This window comes from Paramisgurnus dabryanus, chromosome 5, assembly GCF_030506205.2.
Source record: "Paramisgurnus dabryanus chromosome 5, PD_genome_1.1, whole genome shotgun sequence".
Taxonomy (NCBI): Eukaryota; Metazoa; Chordata; class Actinopteri; order Cypriniformes; family Cobitidae; genus Paramisgurnus; species Paramisgurnus dabryanus.
This window is the reverse complement of record NC_133341.1, coordinates 6721904-6741200: the sequence shown is the minus strand read 5'-3', so window position 1 is coordinate 6741200 and position 19297 is coordinate 6721904. Positions and strand designations below refer to the sequence as shown.

Here is a 19297-nt window from a genome sequence, read left to right as displayed (position 1 = left end):
ATTAGCCACATTTCTGTGTACTTTTACATGTGACGTGAAAGCATTTAATATTGCAGTCAAAAAAATACATGACTTGTAACTGTACATCATGTACTTGCCTGCTTCCTTTAAAGATGATCCATCTTACCCAATCCAGCTTACAAGCAATGGTAAGACTGTAAAAAATACAAATGTTACAAAATCTGTTAGCCATAGAAATAAGTAGACATTGTGAAGGAAATGGTAAAAGAAAATTTGTGACCAGTCACGGAAAGTAGAGACACAAGTCGGATCTGGGCATTTTGAGTTATTCAAAGATTCTGAAAGTGCAGTTTCTAAGCTTTCCAACGATGTGTAACACATGGAAATCTGATAAGATTTGGAGAAGTTGTGGCCATTTGAATATAGGAACTCAGAAATACTCAAACCGAGAAAATCGAGACGAAAGGGACTCTTCTTTTCAGCTGGGGGAGACAATAGGGCTCATTTACATCTCATTTAGCTAAGCCATACCCCCTGTAAAACCCTTTTTGAGATGTTCTAGCATCATATGTAGTATTTTATGACCAAATGACAACCCGCAAAAATAAACATGACTCTTTTACCTTTGTGGGGATCACAAGTCGAATCCAGTCTGTTTCAGATTATCCAATGACCGTATTTGTCCACAAATGCGTATAATCCGTGAAATATAGATTGTTTAGATCAGATTTCGCATAAATGTCTGGTAATACAATATAATATATAATCTGAAGACTATTTAAATCGTAACATGTAAGGCTATATGAGCTTACACTTCGTTAAACACATGAACCCGCCTTCAAAGTTTGTATTTAAAATAGGGAAGTAGTATAATAGATCATCCAAACAGCGCCGTCGAAAACGTGACATCCTTTAGAGAGGTTACCAATGGCTCGCTCGTTCCTCCATCAGCCAATGACTTCATGGAAAATATTGATAGACAAAACATGTAGCCAATTATATGAAGAATACAACGATATCTGTGTAACTTCTGTGTGTTTGGACTCATGCTGCGCTGCAAGAACTGACATACAGATGACGTCAAAGTACCGCGAGAGCGAGTCGAAATTAAACTACTCCGTAAGATTTCTTGAAGAGCTCTCGCGGTACTTTGACGTCTTCCGACTGCGGCGCCGCATAAAGTCAGTGACGCGGCTGACGTACGATGCGGCTGACTGTTATTTGTTCCGCCCCAGCTTCTTTTATTTTTCTTTTGTTTTGTGCGCCCGAGCTTTACAGTCTGGGGAGACGCACGCAATAAGTTTGAAAAAAAAAAAAAAAAACTTAGCAAACATATCTGAGGAACAGGGCAGCTACAGTCACGTGACTTCACGCTCGAGCCGGAAGAGAAGACAATGCTGAATAAAGTCGTAATTCTGCTATTTTTGGACCAAACTGTATTTTCGATGCATCAACACAATCTTACTGACCCACTGATGTCACATGGACTACTTTGATGATGTTTTTATTAACTTTCTGGACATGGAAACCATACATAGATTTTCAATGAAGGGGAAAGCTCTCGGACTAAATCTAACGATAAAACATCTTAAACTGTGTTCCGAAGATGAACGGAGGTCTTCCGAGTTTAGAACGACATAAGGGTGAGTCATTACTTACATTATTTTCATTTTTGGGCAAACTATCCTTATTTAGTAGTCACGCTGTTCCCTTTGGGGGCGGAGGCGAAAACACAAGCTTATACAGTATGTAAATATACACACAGACAATGACGCCCCCCGCTGCACGCTAGAATCTCCGGAAAAACAAGCCTATTTTAACCGCAAAATGTACGCTTTTAAATATACAAAAACTGCTATCTCAAACATGGAGAGGCTTCTTCGTGATCTCAACTAACAGATTCTGCAATAAAACGAAAATCACAAATTTCGAAAAAAAAACTTTGTTTCTCATTTTCTCGAAACTTGTGCTGCCGACTTGAGTCCCTGGTTTCCGTGACGGGTCACATTTAGTAACACTTTACTACAATAGTTTATTCCTTAACATTTGGTAATTCCTTAGCTAATATGAACTAACAATGAACAATATATTTTACAACATTAATAATATTTGATAATGTTCATTGTGCAGAGACAAAGTGATTGATTTAAAAATGTATTAATTATCATGCTATGCTAACAAATAAAACCTTTCTGTAAGTGTTTAGTCAGTTGTAAAACAAATATATATATATATATATATTAGTTGTTATATTATATATTATATATAAATATCTAAATAAGCCTTTTTTTATTATTATTCTATAACATCTTGTCTACAGAAAATCTCTGAAAATGTCTCGTTTAGTGCAGAAAATAGCGATTTATAGTGACAAGGTAAAAAGACTGTCCCTTTAATGTTTTACCCGGACCGGCTGCGGTGTAACACGCTATTTCACGCAAAGTTTTTTAACTAAGTAGCTAGCTGCTCACTTTAAAGATAAACATGATCGCCTAAATCTGAGCAATCCTGGTGATGCCAGTTTCCTACACGATGTTATTATGGACTATTTTACATCCAGCGATGAAGGATCAGATGACAGAGACGAGAAGACAAAGGTACGTAAATGCGGAGCCCATTCTCTTTTCGTGCATTGATTTGATGTGTTTTGGAAACTTATATATACTGCATGTAATGCATCTGAAGTGGTGGAAACAATATGCCATAAAAATGTATTGGACAACTTACTGGACGTGTAAAACGCTTTAGAGAAGATATTCTCTGCTTTTGCTGATATACCGTAATATAATAACAACAACAATAAGCGCGGCAATCCCTTACGTTCATCTGATATTAAGATGAGCCCAGGTCTGAATTATATTTGGTCGAAGTTAAAGCTGCGATAAGTTCGATGCATGTATCCAGTTAAATATGAGGTTTCTTGTTTTCACTTCTGTGGAGTAGTTCGGTACTACTGTCTGTTTACAACCACGAGTCAGCCTTGCCAAACAGTCGAACTTAATACTTTTCTCTGACGGTAACTGAACGGATGAAACGCCGAGATAAACGACCATTATGCTGGGACCGCAAGACCGCGCTGGCGGGTTGTCTTTGTCCATTTCGTTAAAAATAGTTTCATTGTCACCACACTTTCAACAGAATATAAACTCACCAAAACCCTCATAATTTAGTTAAAACAACCCTATATTCATTAATAAAGGTGTAAAGCGAGTTAAAGCAGCGGTAGACATCTGTGTGTAACGTTAGCTTACTTTCTGAGGGAGATTGAAACTTTGTTGGCGACCGTTTTTCTCTATCATTGCACGTTTAAAACAATATTGTGACAAACTATTGACAACATTCTTAAACTAAAAATTAAGTTTTCATGAAACAGAAATATTTCAAACTTACCGAACTGCCAGAAATCAATCGTCCTCCTTCAGCTGCAGCCAGGAGTTGTGCTCTCCCTCCCTCTGTGTGATTTGACGTTGGCGCACTTTCTCTGATTATTGCAAGTACACCTGGCACATTACAGCAATGGCTACAGCAAGGTTACATCAAGACCAAAATATACTGTAAAATTTTCCCGCTCAAACAAATTTACCCAGAATGCATTATGAACTGCAGTACTGTACTGTAATGTACACATACAGTATAGTACTGTGGATTTTTACAGTAATGTACTGCTAAATCTACAGCGACATCTAACAGTGTATGTTATTCCAGGATAAATACCCTTATCTCCTGAGGGTTTTTAGAAAAAATACTAAGAATTGTCAACGTCTACCAAAAACTTAATATCTGAAGGTGACTTGTTTTATTTTTGAATAAAAAGAAGACAATATGTATTTTCTTATTTTATAGTTAAAGTATAATTTTTGTATATATATTTTTAAATGTTGCAGAATCACTTTGTTCCTACGTGAACTACCTCTTTGCACTTCAATAAAAAAAGCCCTTGTGGATTTTGACATATTTGTTTTGCAGTAGTTTTTTTGGGAGTTTTTTCCGAGATATAGCAAAATATATCGAGATATATTTCCCACTCCATATCGCCCAGCCCTACTCTAACCTTACAAAGAATTATCAGATCATTGGCAGAGGTCATTTGACACCAATAACGACATATTTATGAATAAAGACATTGATTTTGATTTAATAAAACACCTAAATCCTACTTACAGTCCCTTTATGGAGGTATAACGAAAACATGCTTATATAAGCATACAATTGATCCAGTGGTTACACTGATGAGATGTGTTTTACCTGCACTAGGAGGTCGGTGTGTGACTCCAGGTGACATGCTATTTCTCTGTAGGCCATGATGGGCCAAGGGAAGCAAGTTATGGTTGCCAGGGTAGATCTGGTTATTCACGGGAATGGGCATTTCATAGTTGGAAGGGGGCACAGCCTATTAGGAGACAGAAGCAATATATATACCATTAAAATTCTTTATAGTGGCATAAACTACAGTAATAATGGTTAAAGAAATGGAATACAGTACAGAAACATAGCATACGATCAGAAACACACTATGCAAGACAGGAGTAAAATGTTAATTTAAGATACTGCACACACATACATACCAATGGAAATCAATTTCCAAACAAATCCTCAACCTCTTTATAAATTAAAATATATTTTATTTCACATTATGACAGATTTATTGCATGTCACTATAAGTATGTTTGCCCCTTTAATCTACCTTAAAAGAACAAGCAATAATGATTTAGAAGGACAATCTTTTGTTTGTTACTCTAAAAGAAAGAGGCTTAACCTTGAAGAGCAGCAAGAAAGTCCTTTCACCTTCATGTTGCTTGAGGACAAAATAGCCCCTAATTGTAAGCATGTTTCCTGAGGGTCTGTAAGTGCTCATCTGGGAGAACATCAGCTGACAGAAAGTGAAGAAGAGCTGCTCTCTCTTTCTCACTCTTTCAATCTTCATTAACTCAAAAGGCAACAGCGTTCATTGTTTAAGGCAGGCAAATATTTTCTCTCCACAATGAAGGGCTCCAGTTTTCAGGGAATCTTAAACATCTTTATTTTACTTTCTCTGATAGCAGACCCTGTTTTTCTCTGTTGTGTTTTCAAAGCACAAGTTAACCAAATTCCCCCAACCACTAAATACACAACAGGGCTCATGGAGCCAATTTCTCATATTGTTCTTTATGAAAAATCTTGATCACTTTTAAGTCAAAGTTTGCTCTCCGTAAAGCAACCTTGAGTTAGTCATGGTTTTAATAACGTGCTGTGTGTCCATGTGTGCACATTCTGTTCCTCAACAAATGCTGTTTTATTTCTCGTATTCAGTGAGACTTATGATAGTTGTGAAAACGCATGTACATTGCTAGTGTGCAAATTAATGCAGTAATGAAGCATATCTATTTCTGAACACCAACCAGTGGAAGGCCTTCCAACACCCAAAACATACTGGTAGTGGGTAAAATGATGCATTTCTTATAATAATCGGTCTTTCAAAAAAGCTTTTTTCTTACATGAAAAATTTTATTATGTTACATGCATAGCGACCAGCACTACATGCAACCTTTCCTAGATCTAAACCTAAGCTGTGTATATTAGAGCATTGCATGATAAAAAAATATGATAATGAGCTACTGTTTCTCCTAATATGTTTGTTAGCTTAACTAACTTCTAAACAGAGCTGTTAGTTTTGCTCTCGACTTGCATCTCCTCGCTGTACTTACAGGTATCTTTTGAGTCTTGATCATAAAATCAAACTCTTCATTAATCTGTTTGTATTTCTCTTCGGTGCGTGGAGTAAGGGCGAGAACAGACTCAAGCTCCGGGCTCTCGCCTCCTTTGTTCTCCTTCTTGTTCAATGTCTGAAGGCCCATGAAGGGCGAATAGTGAGCACAAAGAGAGAAAGAAAAGGAAGTGTAAGAGATTTTCTGTCTGAGATGCAGGTACTTACACACAGCCTCTGTCTGCTGATCATATGCAGATCTATATCGTCGTTGATTTTACGGTACTTGTCCTCAGACTCTGGGCTATGGCCAACTGAGTCATCTGCGTCGGGGTCAGGGCTGTCACAACCATTGAGACCCTTCTTTCTCAAGGTCTGTAAATACAAGTTTGCACACAGATGAAAAACCATCCATTAAAGAGATCCTCAGGTGGGTTGATATGAATAGACTTAAATGATTGTGATTAATAATATTGCACATTGCTTCAATTTGGCAAAGATTTCATTTGTTTTCTACAATTCTTTTATGTCTTCTTTTGCTTGGATTATTTGCATAAGGGTATGGTTTTTATATAATGTCAACTAATCATCGTCTTCCTGCCATCCTGGTTTAAAGGAGGCTGTAGAGAGAGACAACAGGACACACATGAAGGGGCCAACCTAAAATGTAAACATTAATATTTAAATGGGTATCAAAGAAAAACAAAATATGTTTCCAGCAGTGAGAAGCAGCTCTATTTGTACTGATCAAAGTGGACAGTAGCTGCCAAGACCTGCATAGATTAACACAGAGACACCCAAGCAGGGCCGGCCCTGGCCAATTTGCTGCCCTAGGCAAGATTTCACCTGGTGCCCTTTAGAATCACAGAATCACAATTGTGTTCCAATCATTTTGTTCATAACTTACACAGAAACAAACTGCACAGCTTTGTCTTGTTTTTCTTTATTTTGAAAATATTTTGGAAACACACACGAACACATACACACAATACCCTGTTACTCAGGCATTTGATCTTGACATTGTTAAAATCTTGTCTTTTTTACATGTTTTAACACTGTACATTTAACTTAAAATATTTAATTGTGTTCAAGAAAACAGCTCTTATTAATGAATTATTAGTAGCATGTTGTAGTGTTTCGGGAGATTGTGCTCATTGTTGAATAGCTTTGTGGCTATAGCACTGGAGCGGCAGTTTAAAATATAAACCCAGAATTCAGCGAACGTCAAGAACAAGAAAAAAACAATAAGGCCAAGACGCGGGATTTAAATTACGTTACACGGACCATGTATACATTTCAATGTTTCTGGACAGAAATACCAACTTTGTCTGGTATTAATAAGCTGCACATTGGAGTGCTGGCTGCTCCCCGCGGTGCTGAAGACGCGTGATGGCACATATACACAGATATCTACGTGCAATCTATTGGAAAGTGGAGGAGTCATTAGTTGGGTTAGTAAAATAACGAAATTACAGCTTTTAAATAGAAGAAAATAAGTTTTTTTGTAAAGAGATATATTTTTTTAAGTTTAAAAGTGCAGAACTCTTCTCAAGGGGAAGAAAGCTATTTTTTTTCCCTTACGTGCAACCTATCGGAAAGCCCAGATGAGTTAGTTGGGTTAGTAAAATAATGAAATTATAGATTTAAGTACAAAATAGTATTTATATAAAGAGAAATATTGAAATAAAATTGCAGAACTCTTCTTAAGAGGAAGTAATAAAGTAAAATAACGAATATTAATTATATAATAACGAATAATAGTTTCCAATAGGTTGCACGTAAATATCTGTGCTGCCACCAGTACTCCGTCCGAGCGCGTCTTCAGCACCGCGGCCAGCACTCCAATGCGCAGCCTATTAATACCAAACAAAGTGAACAATTTGGTATTTCTGTGCAGAAACATTGAAATTTAAACATGGTCTGTGTAACATTATGTAAATTCCGCGTCTCTGTCTGATTGTTGTTTCCGTTTTCTTGTACTTGACGTTCGCTGAATTCTGGGTTTATATTTTAAACTGCCGCTTCAGTGCAGTATAGCCACAGAGCTATTTAACAAGCACGATCTTCCGAGATACTATGCTACTAATAATTCATTAATAACTGCTGTTTTCTTGTGCAAAATATTTATATAATAAAATATATAAATATTTATAGTTAAATGTTTATATACATATATTAAAAAAAATAATAATTTGGGCGCACGGACGCCCCAAGGGGTCGGCGGCGCCCTTAGCATTTGCCTATTCCGCCTATGCCCAGGGCCGGCCCTGCACCCAAGTAACAAAACATAAAAAATACAAGGAGTCTTTTGACATGTGATGGAGAAGAGAAGTGACACCCTTGAGCAAGCTGTGATGATTACTGAGAAAATGAAAATTCATGGGCTCTCCTGTCTATAATAAAACAGCACTTTCACTTTCTGCCACCTGATGGCCACCTTCTAGTAAAAATTACATGTATCTCTCAGATTAGAGTCAATCTATAAGGTAATGTCTCCAAATAGGAAGAATTACCTTTGTATTAACATATAAAAAATTGTTAATTTCAAATTTGGTTTATTGAAATACATTTGTCCATCCTGAGCTATTAGCAGTATACACAGTAAAATTTTAGTGTAAACATTCAGTCAATTAGAAATACAAACATAAGAAACATCACCTCATGCTGTACCACAGTATCATAAAAATAGTGTCTTCTGTTCTTTTGTGTGTACAAGGTTCTAGAAGAGTTTCATGTCTTATCGAAGTGAAACCCTTATGATTGAAATCCTGTATCAACTGATGGCTTTAACAGGGGGAGATCAGCGTTGGCGGCATATAAGCCACCCGCTTACATATGCGCAGCTACTGTTCTCACACATACAGTAGATCTTCTCTGCCTTCATCTGTCTGCCTGCCTGAATCAATCAAACAGTAATTAATTTAATCTGCTGATGTAAGGGCTTCTCATTCTCTTTTGTCCACTATGACATGCTTCTATTAGGTGTTGTAATATTGTCTGGAGACACAATGTCTGATGAGTCTTTTTTCTTTCTTTCTTTTTATATACAGTAATGAGTTTATTACACAATTTGAAGGAGAATACAGGCATGTAAAATAAAAAATAAATAAAAATGTATCTGTTTGAAACTGTATTTTAAAACGACTATTTTTTTCAGTCATTACACATAATGTGACAAACATACTATAAATCCATTAGTGATTTTTGATGAATTTCTGAATAAAGGTAAATATCTGCCTTGAGCTCAAAGTTATTATTTGGTCTTATAAAATAAATTAGAAATTAAAAGCTGAAATTTGTGATTGGCAGGATTAGATAAATGTGCTACAGTTGAGCTCTCATTTAAAACTCCACATGATATCACTTTTTTTGTGTCCTGGGCAGAAGTTCACTTGAAAAGTTTTTTTTTTTTTTGTTGCTTTAAATAACAGGTTGCCCCCTAACTAGCAGAAATTGCATTGCATCGGTATCAGGGAAGAAGATTATGGTGTAGCAGGGCTGCCGTTAATCTGAGGCAGTGGAGTGCAAAGAGGCAAAGTAGACTATAGCATAGCGATGTGAAGACATGCTGGTTGAGTGAGTGCTCAAGCAGGAATTGGCAGTTTAGGACTCAGTGTGCATCCACTGTGAACCCCCTGAAGGTCCGCCGCTATGCTAGTCATTCCAGACATGTGCACCTGTCAGAGTGTCCGCACCTGTCACTGCAGACTTGACAAACACTTATACATTTTGCTCTGAAGGTTGAATAGTTACAGTGATGTAGTCAACCAGAGAGAGTACATCCATAAGATGGCTATAATTCACCAAACATCGTCCAACTTGATTTGACTTTATAATACCAAATAAATAAAATGCCTCTAAAGAAGGATTCTAAAAGGAGACAAAACACAAGGCCGGTGTAATTGAAGTAGAAACTGCAACAATTATGTCTCTAGTTTGTAGGTCTAAAAATAAAATACAGTAGACGACATGCAATCTGTATTTGGATCAAGGAGCCTTTTAAAGATGAAAGCCGTGTGATCTTTCATCCAAAACATTATCGATGAGAAGTAATCAATCTGTAAAGTAGAAAATGGCCAGGTGGGGTGTGGGATGTTGTGGGAGGGTAACTGATATAAAAATAAAATGCACATGCAGTATGGAGCTGCAGGGAAGTGCATGTGGGGGATGGTGGAGAACAGAGAAGGAAATAAGGGCTAAATGAGAAAAAAAAAGGAGATCTTTAATGGTATGTTTCTAATTAAACTCCTTATCGCCTCTCTTGGTTCATTTTGTCATGAATTCCTCCCTGGGCTAAAGACTAAATAATGGACTAATATCAACTATGGCCTCGTAATTCCAGCTGTAATCTTGCCAGACGTAGCCAAAGATGATTCTCTGAAGGCCTATACTACCAATGGTTAAACTGTACTGTCTCTGGCCGTTTTTCAAAGTCTGACCATTATCCACTCATGCGCAGTTAAATGTATAGTATAAAACAGGCCAGACTGCACAGAGACACTGACCCAGACATATTTCTCGGTTTAAGGGTTATTTTCTAAGGGGTTTCTCCTGCACATACAAGCTTTTTTCATGGGATGAAGTTGGTAGGTTGCAGAGAGGTCTGGAGAGAAGCCCACATTCAACACCTAGCTTCTCGAGACCAGGAGATAGTATAGACAATCTGTTCACAAGCCTGACAACAAATTCTAAATCCAGCCACTGCTTTAATTGAATGGGGCATCTGAGGTGTGCCAACACCTCTTAAAACAGATTTACAGAACAAGCACTGATAATCATTGGGCTGTTATTTGCTAATCTTGCACTGTTGAGGTACTCTGAGGGGCTGTTTACACTTGGTATTAAGATGTGTTTTCATCAATCGGATCACAAGTGGACGAAAGAGACACATCACGTTTACACCTGGTATTTGGGGCTGTTTACACTTGGTATTAAGATGTGTTTTCATCGATCGGATCACAAGTGGACGAGAGGGACACATTACGTTTACACCTGGTATTTAAATCCGTCTCTTTTGTCCACATTCGACCGCTTCTGTCTGGAATACTGTGAGGGGACGGTCCGTGAGACGGTGGGCGAGTCTCTCTGCTGTCATTCAAACGCAAGCGGGAGTAATTATGAGTTTATATGGACGCAAACTAATATTATGTCGGAGTCCGCTGCTTGTTTAGCAAGTATACATGCTGCACAGTGTTTTGTATGTTTATATGTTGGAGCTTTTTCTGAATTTTCAGCGCAATTGATGAAATAGGACCTTTCACGCTTTCAAAACGAAACTACGGAGAACACCCGCAGTAGTTTTATCAATGAAAGGCTAAAAATATCGCTGTTCACCTTATGTTCACGCCAGAAGTCAAAAAATACGTAAAACTTGTGTTTAATACGTCCAGATTAGATAAATGGGCGGAGAGAAGGCGGTTGCATGTGGCTGTTCGAACACATTCAACCACATATATGACCAGTTACGGAAAGTAGGGACACAATCGGATCTGGGACATTTTGAGTTATTCAAGTTTGTGCCTTTTCACCCAACTGAGCTGCTGGGAGGGACAATAGGGCTCATTTACATCTCATGGAAATAAGCTATACCCTCTGTAAAGCTCCCCTATGTGCTTCACAGTTTATATAAAAATGTCTCTTAGCATCTACCGATTAAGGCAACTCTTATGTACATTGAATAAAAAAATTAACTCTTATACTGTAGATTATTTTTTCTAATGAAAGAGTGCCCAATCCTATAACTGTAATTATACAACAGTTCTTTCTGGTTCTCGAATCTGATTGGCTAAGAGCTATGCGATATTGTCCTGATAACGGCACTATAACCACTTCAAATTTCGTATCATTCCGCCACCTAGTGAATGGAGGTCCTAAACAGGCTCATCTCTGAATGGAAAAACACAGACGCGCAGTTTTTAAACACTCTCCGTGTGTCTTATTAGTTCACTAGCTAGAAGTTATTATTCCGTCAAAGATCAGCGCTCTTGGATGTTATTTTAAACTAAATGGGATTAATGTCTTGTCACATCGTGTGGACACTTGGAAAGAGGAATGTAAACACTCGGTTTTTCTTCTGGAGCTATATCTCTTATCAGAACGCGAAAACACCGTGGAACTGCAGGTTAGCATCGCAGCTTTTAAATGTGGACATTGATCATTTATTTAATCGCGACGTGACTATTAAAACATGTTATGAGAATATCGCCACTGGTATATTTATAAACAGCATGCAAAAACATCTCTCTGACACTTATAAAAAAACAGTTTTATATAGTACTGACAAGAACAAAGTTGAATAAGAATCGAGTGCTCGTATCGCGTTAAGAGTAAATGGAAACCAATAGTAACATTATATAAGTAAGTTTTATTAACTTTTACCTCGCGCCAAAACAATAACCACACAAAAGACACTAAATATGAATTAGAAAATAAGTAATAGTTTTATCATGACACCAAATACTGCTGATTTAATCTCATTTTGACCATCAAAAACAAACAAGGCGAATATAAGAGCCAGGGAATCCCTGTCAGAGATGTAGCCCAGAGAGGGCGGTGGTCAGCGGGGCGAGTGAACACTAACTAAACGTGTGCCGTCGAACTGTTGTATAAAAGCAATATCGCTCGAGGAGGAGTGTGATATAGCTCTATATCATCACGGCTGTACGGCCGAGTGCCTCTGGCCTAATCACAGCCGTGATGATATAGAGCTATATCACACTCCTCCTCGAGCGATATTGCTTAATTATAAAATAAGGAAACAACACACAGATAGCTATTAATGTTTATTTATTAAATATTTCACACAAGCATGCAAAAACATTTCTCTGTTTTCATCACCTTCAAATGTTACAACCGAGATAGCCTCTGATATCTTACGGTCCTACTTATCTGACGCCAGCCCGAGACATTCTTCCTCGTCTTCGTCTTCATCTTCGCTCAGTTGTAGATTAGGGATATTATTCAGTCGTATCATGTCGCTTTCATCGTCGCTCAGATCATCTTCAGAATCAGTGAGCCCTTGTTCATAAGCACCGGCTTGTACTTTTAATGAATACCTTTAAACTTTTGTATTGGTGTTGGATTATTTGTACTGTGTGCTGTTTATATTCCACACAGAAACGAATTTGTAGACTTAGATTACATCCCAACATTTACTAGGCCTTTTCCAGTAATGAACAGTTCACCTTTGTTGATTCTCTTTATAAACCTCTTAATGTAAATGCATTTTTTGGTATTGCATCTATTTAATCCGCGATAAAAGACGCAAACGCGATCTCTTCCATTGCTGACGTTTGCAGTCCACAACACAGCGAGATTCATGAAGCGTCCGGCTTGCCTGCACTTTTTTCACTCCTCCCCTCACTGCAGCCGGCTACTCTCGCCTATATTTCAGGCGAGACAAGCTGCATCTCAAACAAGCCTTTTTTTGTGTATGTGTTTGTCTTCATGTTGTGATGCAAGAACTTTGACAGCATCCGACTGCGGCGCGGAACTACAGCCACGTGACTTCACGCTCGAGCCGAAAGAGAAGACAATAGCTGTGTCCCAATTCAAGGGCTGCAACCTTATGAGCATTCGACCTTAAAAGGTGAGCACTCTGTCTTTCAAGGTGGAAGCCTCAGAAGTTCGCGAAGAGAACTGAAATGAGACGGTCTAACCTTCGCAGGACCCATAATTAGCGTCACCTGCTGCACGCGCCCGCCTGCACGTTTCTGACTTATTAAAATAAATATGACATCAGAAAAATCATTAATTTATTTTAGAAATATGACACGTTGATGTATATTAAACTATTCAACAGTATACCAAATTAATCAACCTTATAAATATACGCAACATAAAAAGAACATTATTACCACAAAACATAACTTATAATAAACTTACAGTGACAAGAAAAAATGTTTTCTGATAAATACACTTTTATTTAATAAAGGTTTTAATTGTTTATTTTAGAATATCCACCCATTATATGCAGCCGTTGCAGACGCGCAATGACTCTTGGGATATTCTAGGCTGTTAAGGATCCATTCGTTCTATCCTTAAAAGCGCGGAGAAATGAGGACGCATTTTGAGGCTTCATTCTAAGCATCCTTTGAATTGGGACGGCCTTACTGGCCTTAAGTCGCGCTGCTGTGACGCAATCGGTCTTAAAATACGTCCTTAGAAGGTCGCAGCCTTTGAATTGGGACACAGCTAATAGGTGTGTTCGAGATCATCCGGCGCTGCGCAGACCGATCGGCGAGGTTTGCTGCTTGCAGTCGAGGGAGGAACTGAAGACCGAGCCGTCAAGCCGGACACCTGCTGCTTGCCGTAGTGACGTGTGCGCCGTGTTTCCTTGTTATAATTGCGAATGAAGTGAATTAGATGGTGAATTTGATAAAAACAAACCTTTTAATAAAAAGTTGCAACCAGAAACATTTTATATGGAATATTTTAATTGCTGCTTATACTGTATACCCGAAAATAACGGGAAACAAGCCTATATTATTAAAATACCAATAGAGTTTGTTATTTTTTATTTTTATTTTATTACACGACACAATATAACATATTTAAACATAATAACGTGTTTTCCCTGTTTTAAAACATGAATTTGTAATGTTTATTAGTGGAAATAAAGGTTGGATTAAACTTGAGACGCACGTGATCGTTGTCATCAGTGAGGCGACCAATCACGTAAAGCTGTGTCGTCATCACAACTCCATGCAGCCGCTCTGGAGAGGCTGCACCGGCTGAGCTAGCCGGCTACTCTCGAAACGCTCTCGCGGTACTTAAAAACCATATGACACAGTCACGTGCCTGCAGCGGCAGCTGAAGTCGGACAAAAATACTAACCGGAATGCACTGCTTCAAGTCAGCCGCCGATCGGTCTGCGCAGCGCCGCATGAAGTCGAACACACCTAATGCTGAATATAGTTGTAATTCTTGCTATTTTTGGACCAAACTGTATTCGATGCTTCACCACATTCTTACTGACCCACTAATGTCACATGGACTACTTTGATGATGTTTTTATTACCTTTCTGGACATGGAAACTGTGAAGAAGTCACATTAACTGCCACCGCTGGGGAAGCAGCACATGAACACATGAACACATACATACACATTTACTTACCTCATTCCTTCCATCGTTGCGCTATCAGAGGAGCGGGTGCACACGCGATTCTGATAACACCTGGACATTCTCTCATTTACTTCACTCCTCATTCATAGATATTTCTGTTACTGGTCGTTGCATACACTAACACTGCACTTGTCTTGTCCTTTCTGTGTTGTTTGTATATGTATATGTTTCCTGATGGGGCACGCTGCGTTGGCCAAACCGAGTGAACGAGCGGCGGCCGATTATGACGTCACAGGTTGGATTGCGTCGGCGCAGTGTGACCCAAATCGGGAAAAACCACTGTCTTATTTTGAGTGGGAATTCCTAGGTTTATTTATATGGGAAGATTTGTGTTATTGTGTTAGGGTTAATGGATTGTGTCAATATATAGATATATGATATATGATATGAATATATATGTGTGTGAAATGTTTAATTAATTATAATTGGCAAGTAAATGGGGTACTTGTGGAGATATGAAATGTTATACTTACCCAAAAGTGGTATGGCCCAAAAAGGGGCGGGGCTTGACCTATATAAGCTGAGGCCAAACCTAAAGGTGGGGCTTGTTTACCAAGTCAGGGCGAGAGTGCTATTGTGGAGCCTCAAGCAAAAAGCAAACCTCTTTTGGTATATGGTGGATACCTGTCTCATCTGTAAATATATATCTGTGTTGGATTATTTTTCTACATTTATTTTATATATTTTTTTTTTGGTACTTTGGATTTTTTTGGTCATTTGATCAGCACGTGTATATGTTATTCACTGTGGAGAACTCTTTTGGCACTGTAAATAAATTCCACCTATTCAAAGAACATTTGCGGGTGCGCCATCATATTTTTCAATCCCACACGAACTCACATTGTTCCCTAGAAAGCGAGCTGGTAGGCTCGACTCTATCACAGTTGGTGGCAGCGGTGGGATGGCGACTCGCAAGACAGCGCCAAAAGGAAAAAAAAAACAGGCCGGGTTTACGGTCTCAAGTGAAGGCGGCGTCAGGTGAGCAGGAGGGCTGGAATTCAGCTGAGACTACAGAGGGTGAGGAAGGAGCGACGAGTCTTCCCAGAGGCTTCCCCAGGCCCAGTCCACCATCAGTCAAGCCCGGGACACCTGCCGCTACAGCGGGGGAGGGAATGGTCTCCCTATTGCGCAGATTTCTTGATACGCAGGAGCAGAAAGAGGAGCGCTATCTGCGGGAGCTCAGAGGCCTTGGTGAGTCCATTTTGCATGCGATACGTCCAGATGACACCTTGTCGGAGGCAGATAGCTTACGAATGGAGCTACCAACACCGGCCGGGAAGAGGCCCAAGGGGCACAGACCAATTGACGATGCAGACCCTCCAAGCAGTCCAGCACCGAGAGGGCCGATGCAGAGGGCTGACCTAAAGATGCCAAGCTTCCAGCAGGGGGAAGATATTGAAAATTATCTTCGCCGATTTGAACGTCTGGCCAAGACCTGGAGGTGGCCCGAGGAAGAGTGGAGTTTCCACCTCGTTCCGTTGCTGACAGGGCAAGCATTGGAGGCATACCTAGCAATGGATGAGGAGGAGGCTGAGGTCTACGCTTCCGTGAAAAACGCACTGCTGGAGAAGTTCAACATCTCTGTAGAGACCTACCGGCAGCGATTTCGATCCTCTACAGTTCCAGCTGGAGAATCGCCAACTGAGACTTACCATCGGCTGAAGAATCTATATAGACGGTGGGTGCGACCTGAGGAACAGTCCAAAGAGGAGATTGGTGAGGTCATCATCCTGGAACAGCTTCTCCGGGTACTACCATACGAAGCACGTACCTGGGTGAAAGAGCACGAGCCAAAGACAGGTCTGGCAGCAGCAAAGTTGGCGCAGCAGTACCAGAATGCACATCAGGGAGGACCTCGTAATCAATCACTTAAAGGTACTGTACGTGGTGGTTTTCAAAATTATAGATCTGAAAAGGGTTCGGCTGATCGATCTGACAACACCCAGGGTCCAAAGTCAATGGTTAAAGACTTGATTTGTTTTTACTGTCAGCAGCCGGGCCACAAAGCTGCGGTGTGTCCCACTCGGAAAGCAAAACTTACAGGGTTTTGTTATGTTCCTAGAGAAGGGGATTGTGATTTTGACTCAGTGGGGGAGGGTCAGAATGTACATGATGTGACTGTCAATGGACTAGCAAGGAAAGCACTATTGGACACTGGGAGTTCCCTATCAATGTTAAAAGCATGCTATGTAAATTCTGTCAATTATGAGAACACTACGGCTGTTCAGTGTGTGCATGGATATGTAAGGCATTATCCCAGAGCTGAGGTAATGGTGGAGGTACAGGAACAAATGTATTTGCTCAATGTTGCCATAGTTGAACATTTACCAGCAGATATGATTCTGGGAAGAGATTTACCAGTGTTGTTCGAACTTTTGCAACCGCCCATTAAGAACTCAGGTAATTCTGTTAGCACTACCCCTATTAATGTGTCATGTCCTGCAATTACTAGGGCTCAAGGCAGGGCAGGTCTACAGCCACTGCCAGACTTACACGATAGTCTGTTGCAGGGTGGGACTAAAGGCCCTAGAAAGTCACGACGCCAACGACGGCATGAGAAGTACCTGGGTACCCCAGCTTCAGAGTCCTCTGTGGAGGGGCTGAAAGTTAATGGCTAGAAGGTCCCAGGGAACATAGCACAACTGCAAGGGGAAGATGAAACCTTAAAACCCTTATTTATGAAAGCTGAGTGTGGGAAACCTCCAAATCTGTGTGATGAAAAGTATGTGGTGTTGATTGGAGTGTTATATTTGCAAAGTGGTGATGTTACGCGTTTAATTGTATCATCTTGTTGTCGTCCTCTTGTTCTACACCTTGCACATACTGTTCCATATGCAGGTCACCTGGGTCAACAGAAAACGTATGCTCGCATTCACTCACGGTTTTATTGGCCAACACTTTACACTGATGTCAAGATACACTGTAACACATGTGCTATTTGCCAAAAGGTGAGTGCTGTGTCCCAGCGGGGCAGAGCACCCCTGCACCCCCTCCCTGTCATTTCTGTACCTTTCAGAAGAATCGCCATGGACATTGTGGGGCCGTTGGAAAAGAGCAGTGCCGGACATCGCTACATTCTGGTCATCAGCGACTACGCCACAAGGTATCCAGAGGCCTTTCCACTTCGTTCTATCACCACACCCAAGATCATTCATTCTCTCGTGCAACTCTTCTCCAGAGTCGGCATACCCGAGGAAATTCTTACAGATCAAGGAACCAACTTCATGTTACGACTGATGGGGCAGCTGAACAAGCAATTGGGCATCACAGCCATCCGCACAACTCCCTACCATCCGCAGACAGACGGCCTGGTGGAGAGGTTCAACCAAACCCTCAAGAACATGCTGCGGAAGTTTGTTGCAGACACAGGACGAGACTGGGATAAGTGGTTACCGTTTGTCCTCTTTGCTTACCGAGAGGTACCCCAGGCATCCACTGGATTCTCACCGTTCGAGCTCCTTTATGGATGGCAGGTACAGGGACCCCTGGATCTGCTAATGAAAAGATGGGAAGAGGAACCTGCATCCAAAAAGGAGGATAAAGGCATTATACAGTACATACTAGAGATGCGAGATCGTCTGGAACAGTACAGAGAACAAGCCAAAGAGAACCTACAAGAAAAGCAACAGGCACAGAAAAGATGGTATGACCAACACGCCCGACAACAACAGTTTCAACCGGGACAGAAGGTATTACTCTTATTACCAACTTCAACAAGCAAGCTACTGGCTAAATGGCAAGGACCATATGCTGTGATCCGCAAGATGGGGCCAGTAACTTATGAAGTTCATCACCCGGACAAGGGCAAGACCAGACAGACTTACCATGTGAACCTGTTAAGAGAGTGGAAGGAGCCGCCTGGTAAAGAAACAGAGACATCACTGTTGGTGAGGAGGATTGAGGTGGAGGAGGAAGAGGAATCTGAGGATGCAAGGAGACAGCCATCTGTGGTGAGTTTAGAGCACCTAGAAGAGGCTAAGAGGGCAGAACTGCAGCACCTCCTAAACCAGTTTCCTGCTTTGTTCTGTCAGAGGCCAGGACGGACGGAGCTGACCCAACACACCATCCACCTTTCCGACTCATCACCTGCACGCCAACGTCCTTACCGGGTGCCGGAGAGGCTGGTGGAACCATTAAAAGAGGAGATCAAACTAATGAAGGAGTTAAGAGTGATTGAGCCTTCAACAAGTGAGTGGAGCAGCCCAGTGGTGATTGTCCCGAAGAAGGATGGATCCCTGCGTGTCTGCATTGACTTCCGCAAGCTCAACACTCAGTCAAAATTTGATGCTTACCCTATGCCGAGAGTGGATGATCTACTTGAGAAGATTGGGAAAGCCCAATACATCACCACACTAGATTTGTGTAAAGGATATTGGCAGGTACCCCTTAACCCAGAGTCCAAACCATATACAGCTTTCCGAACACCGCTAGGGCTGTTCCAATTTACAGTCCTCCCATTTGGTCTTCATGGGGCCCCAGCAACCTTCCAAAGACTGATGGACCGAGTTCTCCAAGGCTGTGAGGATTG

At 40.4% G+C, this 19297-nt stretch overlaps 1 protein-coding gene and 1 long non-coding RNA gene across 9 annotated transcripts in view; both read right to left on the bottom strand.

The window, feature by feature from the left end:
- LOC135744719 (uncharacterized) overlaps positions 1-123 on the bottom strand; it is a 1228-nt gene extending 1105 nt beyond the window's left edge. The window contains exon 1 of the long non-coding RNA XR_010530823.2: positions 1-123. This exon is cut by the window's left edge and continues 97 nt beyond it. This is a non-coding gene — a long non-coding RNA (uncharacterized lncRNA).
- The window catches only part of mef2cb (myocyte enhancer factor 2cb), a 143541-nt gene that overhangs the window by 18709 nt on the left and 105535 nt on the right, over positions 1-19297 (bottom strand). For 6 of the 8 annotated variants that reach the window (XM_065263024.2, XM_065263028.2, XM_065263025.2 and 3 more), the window contains 2 exons: positions 5873-6019; positions 4207-4351 (listed from right to left, as the gene is read on the bottom strand). In XM_065263024.2, the coding sequence (XP_065119096.1) occupies positions 4207-4351; positions 5873-6019 (292 nt within the window). Of the gene's footprint in view, positions 1-4206; positions 4352-5645; positions 5811-5872; positions 6020-19297 lie in introns of those variants that run through there. The other 2 variants (XM_065263032.2, XM_065263031.2) reach the window with 2 other exon arrangements.